Source organism: Fulmarus glacialis, unplaced genomic scaffold, assembly GCF_000690835.1.
Source record: "Fulmarus glacialis isolate BGI_N327 unplaced genomic scaffold, ASM69083v1 scaffold38797, whole genome shotgun sequence".
In the NCBI taxonomy this organism is placed as follows: domain Eukaryota; kingdom Metazoa; phylum Chordata; class Aves; order Procellariiformes; family Procellariidae; genus Fulmarus; species Fulmarus glacialis.
Genome location: NW_009225783.1, coordinates 1 through 7,503, shown reverse-complemented (window position 1 = coordinate 7,503; position 7,503 = coordinate 1). Strand labels below are relative to the sequence as shown.

The following is a 7,503-nucleotide window of genomic DNA, read 5'->3' as shown; positions in this document are numbered from 1 at the left end:
CCCTGCTATATAGCTTTTATGGAGCACTCTTGATTTTCCAAATGTTTTTCTAAACCGAGTAGGATCCAGCCTACAATACCCTGAAACCAGTAGGTTCCCATGGATTTCGCTGGACTTTGCTGGGTCCTTGAGTCTCGCAGCACGGGCTTGGTCAGGTGTAACCCTGCTGATTCATAGGTGAGGAATGGAGCTGAGACTAGCTGTAGGTAAAACGGCAGAACTAAGGACTGGTACCTCCCACCCTGGCCTGAGACACAGACCTTGGACTTCTTGACTTGCTATACAATGCAGAAAAAAATGCATTTTTTGCATTTTTCAAATTGCATCTTAGATTGTTACACCCTGTTGGATAAATTCATCCCTTCTGTAAACAGGCGGTTTTACTGACAATAAAAATTCTTTGGTTATAGGTGACTCATGCACAAATAGCTCACCATTACCAAGGTGGTTTGAACCAGATGGAAGTTAGTAAGTATGAATATTACATGGCTTGATATCGAAATATTCAGCTGCCTTTATTTTAGTAGCCAGAGGAGGAGAAAAATGCTTCTGTAAATCTGGAATTTGTGCTCTCCTAGTCAGGAGCAACAAGGTAAAAGTTGGACATGGCTTTTTCTGAATTGTGTCCATAGTCAAAATACTTGCTCAGCTCTCCCCAGCCTGTGGCGTGACAGAGAGTCTCTTCAGCCTCTGCTTGTCAATGGTACAACCTTCATCAACGTGGTTTCAAATGGATGGGTGGGGAAACAGACGAGGACAAGCGCTGCTACCCGAGCTTCGGTGCTTCGCACAGGTTCCTCCAAGGCGTGTGTAAATCCTTTCGCTGTGCTATACAATAAGGCTGGGAAACCTCTAAACTCAGAAGATTTCTTTCAGCATGGAAAGGTCTACGACTACAGTTGATGATCATGTCGCTGAATTAACTTGGCCTTGGCTAAACAAAGGAATCATTCAGTCAGAGGAGGATGACCCAGTAACAGACTGGAGACAGAGTTATTTTTGTTTTTTAAATTAAAAGAAAAAACCCAACCCTTTTTAACTTAAGGGGATCGATGTATTTGATGACTTGACCTTGCAGTTCTGATCCTTCATACCCAGGCAGACATTGACCATTTCCCTTCCTGCTGGTTACTGATCTCTCTCATTCCTCGTATATCCTCCCAAGTACCCATCGTGTGTTGCCACCGGTACTGACCTCCCTGCCCCGAAACAACACCCTGCCTGTCGAGAGCAATCAGAGCTGTGTCCTTCTTGCCTCCCAAACCTGTACCCTGCCACTACATGTGTTTTATCTGATGGATGCTACTTTGCAGAAACCTTTCGGAAAGCCTCAACAAGGGGGAAGGGAAGGGAGGCTGCCTTTCACATTTGCATTTCTCTTTATTACTGACTGATTTCTATCCACTCAGTAATTTTCTGGGTATTCTATAGCTTGGGCTCCGTAAATTCAAAGCTACTAAGAACATGCCACAGATCTGCAATATCCTAATGGAGTATAACAGAGTAGAGCAGAGTGCTGGCTGGTGTGTGTACTGGGCAGCATCTGAAATGGGAAACTCAATTCCAGTATCAGGTGTTGAAGAATAATTTAATTTTCGATGGATATTTGAGGGTATTAGCTCTCTGAAGCCAGGAGCTGAAATGGTTTCAGAGGTCTATTTGAAGTGGTATTCACACCCTTCTCAGACTGAAGGAGTCTTTTAACAGCTCAGGTTACTAGTCACATTTAGAAAACATTTGGAAAACGCTTTTAAAATCAGTAAACATACAGGCTGCTCTTTCTCGATCTACAATTTTATCCTACCAAAATGCAGGAGCAGGCATATTTTCAGCTGTCCACTTGCAGGCTTGTCCTCTTCCAGTAACAGACCTGAAATGACACTGGCATGAGCGAGGTGCTGGTCCGAACTCACGTCAACTTTCTATCACAGACACACCGCAATGTTTTTTTTCTGTCATGGGATAGCCGTTGTTTGTCATGAACTTTTGGAGCATCAAGTTAGGGGGTTAAATGTTTTTTCTTCTCCATGTTAGATGAATGAAGCGACTTTAAATTCTATCTATAAAGGAGTTTTTAAACCTTTCTGTGCTGACTTTTTCTCCTTCCTTAAAGACATACTACTCTTCATGCTTACTTGCTCAGTGATCTGAATCGCAACCTGAAATCATAATCTAAAATCCTAAAGCATTTAAAATATATATTTATCCAGAACTTGTATAACAGCAATAATATATAGGTAACAATGCATTATGTGTTTATATCTTATTTTATCCTATTAATATGAGCAGTGTATATTGTAAGGCAAATTGCTCAAGACTAGATTGTAGCAAAATTTCCATTGACTTCAGCAGGGTCAGATTTTCACCACTAAGAAAATATTAAGAACCCCAGTTCAGTGAGCCTGCACTTAGTGAGCTCTGAATCTTTAATGGCTTGTTGCCTAATTATCAGTGAATCGTGCTGTCAAATTTTGGTTAATATTTTATGAACTCACTCTTCTTTTTTTCTTCTGTAGCTGAATCAAGATGACGACAGCCGCACCGCTGATCAATAATACTCAGTTCTCAGTAAATGTGACCACAAAGTCTCAAGAACAAAGTCTCTATCAAAGTAAGAAAAATAGTGGGGTGGTGGCTTTTTTTTTTTTTTTTTTTAAATGGACCTTGAACTTAGCAAACTTCAAACAGTACGATGACAACTTTGTAAATAAGACATTTTTCCTTTCTGCTTCCCTGCTAGGTTCTGGAGCAATAGTCGCTGCCATCGTAGTAGGAGTGATTATTATTTTTACAGTGGTTCTGCTCATATTGAAAACATATAACAGGTACGTGGCCAAGTTCTATACTTCACTAAGGCGAGACAAGATGAACCAAAATCACTGTTAGGTGTGCTCTCATCTAACGGACGATTTCAGAATTTGTTGCTGAAAACTTCCAGGAGAATCCAAACTATAATGTGCTTGACTTAAGTGTCCTGAATCTCACCGTTGGTGTTCTGTGATTGAGTTGCTAGGAAGCAGAAAGAGGTTCTTGATGGAGGACGCTTGATGGAAGCTTTTTTTAGGGATTTCTGTTGACATAGGAAAGGTCTGCTGTGTGCATCAAGGCTGCTGCCAGAGAGGAGCTTGATTTCTCACTTCTCAGGGCACTGCGTTAGGCTTATATGCTCTAGAAGCACTGACTTGCCGCTCAGTATCTTTGGGATGAAATCCTGGCTTGTATTGACTATTGAGTAGCTGCTTGATGTAACCTGTTTCCATGGGAACCTTCCCATGGGAGAGACCACAACACGTGCCAGCTCTGGTGACAATTTTATTTTCACCTTTACAGACGCATGAGAGCGAAGCGGGAGATGGAACCCAAAACCACCAAACCAGCAATGCCACCTACTCTAGGGCAGAACAGCAACAGCATGTCTCAGCACCCCACAGTGACTTTCATACCTGTGGACATCCACATGCAGAACAGGTAACTGGGAACGCTCGTCCTCCCTCTAAGAGAAGAGAGATGGAATTCTTATTTACGTGGACCTGGGACTCCTCAGCAAAGCGATGCTGCATTTGGAATAGCAATGAGCTGTTATTTTGTCTATAGATAATAATTAATCCTGCTTTCTCTCTTTGGGAGGAAAAAGAAAAGGTCTGGACACTTTTCGTATGACTGAAATCAACTGGTGGAGGCATAGAAATAATCAGAAACGCAGTGAGCCTTCTTACAGAGCTCTGGGTATGGAGAGACCAAATAAACCAAGCCCGCTCGTTGGAAGAAAAGATTCACACTCACATTTTGTGGAGCTTTTGCTTAGTCGGAGAGTTTGAGCTTTTTCTGTTCGGCAATGACTGATGATAAACAGGAAGAAAAGTTTGGACATGCAAGCTACAACTCAGGCTGAACCTGGGTTTGTTATGATTTATGTGAAACAGGTTTGTAGTCTATTTTATACATGATGGATAGTACAGGAAGTATCAAAATTGTATTTATCTTTACTCATCTTTCGTGTTTCTAATGCCACATATGTATGGTTTTAGACAAGAGAAAAAGTTACTTTTTATTTTCAAGTATTTTTAAAATATTTCTATAAACTTGATAACCTCTGAATTTCCAAATGAACTCAACGTCTAAGGGTTTTCATTCTCATGCCAAGAATTGCTTCAGGTTCATTTCTGGAGTTGCGTTAGAGTGTTTTGTCTTACACAAAATCGGAGAAGTTCGTTAATTGAAGAAGTAAGCATAGAAAGGCAGTATAAAGCAAGCGAGGCTTTATACAGCTACTGTGTACAACTCACATCCTGAAATGCTTTGTTCTCTAACACAGACTAGGCTTGAGCTATTTTTAGAAGTTTTTTATTCTAGAAAGTAACCGAAAGTGATGTTGTTTTGCAAGCGTGATTATTGTGGGTGTACAGTAATGCAACAAAGAAATTCCCAAGGATATTCACAGCCCACTGAGTGCGAACACACAGCAGCACTGTCAGACATTCAGTGGCTGATTGTCTCAAGTGTGTGTATCAAAGCAGCCCTGAAACACTGGCTGACAGGACAGCTAGGGAGGATTAGGACGAAGTTGGGGACTTAAACCTTGTCTTAAATAGAAGTACGTGAGGCTCTGAGAAACAGCTCCACTCTTTGATACGCACATCTTACATTTTACGGAACCACTCACTTGAGTGGCCGGACAGAGTGTGAAGCGAATACAGCGGTACCGTTGCAGTCTGGATTTATTGTGTCGTGTGTGTCTTGCATTGAGACACTGCCAGCGGTTAGCTCCAAGCTACGGTGGGCATTAGAGGGCTCCAGCCTATTCATAGACCTTAGTAAAACTGTCAGTAGGGTATTTTAACTCCTTTTTGGGAGATGTAGAGAAAGAAGTTACTGTTGTCTAACTGAATTGATCACAGAAAGCCTCCAGCTTTGAAGCTTTTTGTCCTGCAGCGGTTCACTTGCTGTTCTTCCCAATACCGTCACACGTCACCAATAGTTACATCCTTAAATCACACGATGCCAAAACAAAGCTGACCAATTCTCAAAGTAAAGGGATGAGGGACCGGAGTGATAAGTTGATATATTTTTTCCAAGATGTGAATGCATCTCTCGAACAGGTCATTTTTACTGACTGGTATTTTTGTGCAGAAACTAAATTCAATTACTTTGCAATTTTTTTTGTATGAAACTGGAGCATAGTTTGAATTCCAAACTAAATATTGAGACAGCTGTTTGTGAAGTTTCTACATCTTGTTGTAAATATTTTACTTGTCCTAGTTCTCCAACTTATTTTTTGTGGCAGGAATGATTGATATAATCATTCAGAAGGGACTGCAGGTGCCAATTTAATTTTTTTTCTGAAAATGTAAAGGATTTGGCCTCCTGTTCCTATCTCTGGACAGCTAAGGATGTTTTCTGAGTATGTTCCACTGTATCAAAATCAAGATCTTTAGAAAAGATAAGCCCCATCTTACTGTTATTTTTTAACGTTACCAGCCAGACCTACTTCCAGGAAATTTTGTTTACTTTCCATTTACAGAATTTCAAAACAACGAAGTTCACTTTGCTTCACTAAAGCAGAATAAGCAATACTTCTATAAGCAATTCTAGATTAGTAGAATTACTATTCTTGGCAGGAGAATTACTGCCTTGATCACACTAGCATTGCTCAATCAGAAAAATTCAAAGCGTGCTGTTTTACCAGTAAAATTTGCCTTATATTGGCACAGCCTGGGAGGCCCCCACCATCCATTCTGACTCCTGTCAGCAAAATCCAGAGCTTATGCTGACCAAGCAAAATCACCTTCTTAAGAAACAAAAATCAGTCTATTTCCACTGCACTACTACTATAACGCTTGTGTAATTTGCTGTGGATTTAACAGTTTTCCAGGAACAATCCCATGCTGTCCTGGTCCTGTAATAGTAGATCCTTCGTGCGGATTCGACCTGCCCTGTCTAGGCACCCGGCTTCCACTTTCAAACCCCCAGTTTTTGGAAAAAGGTCCCCTTTAGCTGCCTTTGCATCCAGACTTGCCATCAGGTAAACCTGCTCGTTAAAAAAACCAACCAAACAAAACACAACTGAAAGCTGATATTGCAAATTGCTCTATTAAAGAAATCCCAGACCATGTAAGCCTTCAGCGGGAACAGGCAATGTAAGTGTAACTGCATTAATCAGCATTAACTGATTCACACAAACTGATTAGAGATGATCCATAAAGCTCTGCAAATTAATACAAAGTTGAACACTTAGTAGCACAGTGCCTTTTTGCTCAGCAATGTGATACAAGCAACCTTTCCAGTTCCTTACTCAGTTCTTTGGTTAAGTTTCTCTCTTTACAAAACACCAGCAGGGCTGTATTCAGCAGTGACAATGAGAACATTTGGTCTGCAGACCATATAATGAAATACCGCTAAATTTTTTCTCTAAGGGCATGCTCAATAGTTGGTCTGCAAGTGGGTCTCGCAAGAATTAGTATTTCTTTTGTTGCTCCTAAAAGTCTTCTAGAATTTATGGCTTCAGCAGGTTGGATCCTCACAATTGGCACTTTACTGATGCAAGTACATTAGTAAAATGTTTCAATTTTTCACTTCTGGGTAAGTCCTGTTTCCCAAAACTTCTGCAAGGCAGCTTTCACCCCTTCTCGATCTGTCACCTGCCTGATTTCAGCAGACAGCACGCAGCTCCACCTAGCGTCCTCCTCCCATCTAACAGGCTGCAACTCATTTCTCAACAGACAAAACCATAAATTCACTCCAAGTTTAGTTACCAACTTTACTGAATTTCAGAAACTACCTGCACCCCCAGCCCAGTCCTCCTTCCCCTCACTCCACGGTGCCAGAAGCGTTAAGTAGCCGAGTTGAACGCTCTCCCGTTTGGCTGTGCAAAATGCAGAGGTATGATAACTGGAAGTCTAAGCAGATAAAGTAGAATGGTCTTTGGGTCTTTTCCGGAGTCTCATAACCAATTTATTTTCCAAAAAGATATCTGTAAAACCATGTGTCTCTGACGTGTGAGTTACTAATGACTGCTGATAAAGCTGGAAGCAGCTGTTGTGCTTTAAGTGTAATCTAACTTTATTTAAAGGAACCTGGTATTTCTTTTTTAAAGATAAAGGACATACGAGTTTCTTCCAGATAAAACCCAGGGCTGTTACTTTGGATAAATTCGCATTAACCCCAGTGAACCGTGACTTTACTCTCCCTTCCTCTCACGTCTCTTTTGCTCAGTAACGCGCCACACACGAGTTCTTCCTGCACCAGACACACGCCAATTTATCGTTAAGCGGGACGGCCAGACTGCTCATGACGACTTCCGCGGCGGTAACTAAACACAGCCCGTTGCATTCACTGACCGGGCAGAGTGGCGAACACCCACCACCCCGTGGCGCTCATGTACTTGGCCAGGGCTACAGGGCCGGAGAGGCGCGGGCAGAGGCCTGGCCGTCCCGGCCCCTCACAGCAGTGACCCCTCCAGGCCCCGGTGGCGCCGAGGTCCCGCTGTCTTCTGCGGGGCCGTAC

The 7,503-nt window shown here is 42.0% G+C and overlaps 1 protein-coding gene across 1 annotated transcript; it reads left to right on the top strand.

Annotated features, from left to right (window-relative positions):
- Positions 1-2,526: 2,526 nt before the first annotated feature.
- NCMAP (noncompact myelin associated protein) lies at positions 2,527-3,468 on the top strand (the record flags this gene model as incomplete). Its single annotated transcript, XM_009582595.1, has 3 exons — positions 2,527-2,611; positions 2,741-2,825; positions 3,331-3,468. Coding segments are annotated over exons 1-3 (308 nt in total), but the record flags the coding sequence as incomplete, so codon positions are not given.
- Positions 3,469-7,503: the final 4,035 nt, after the last annotated feature.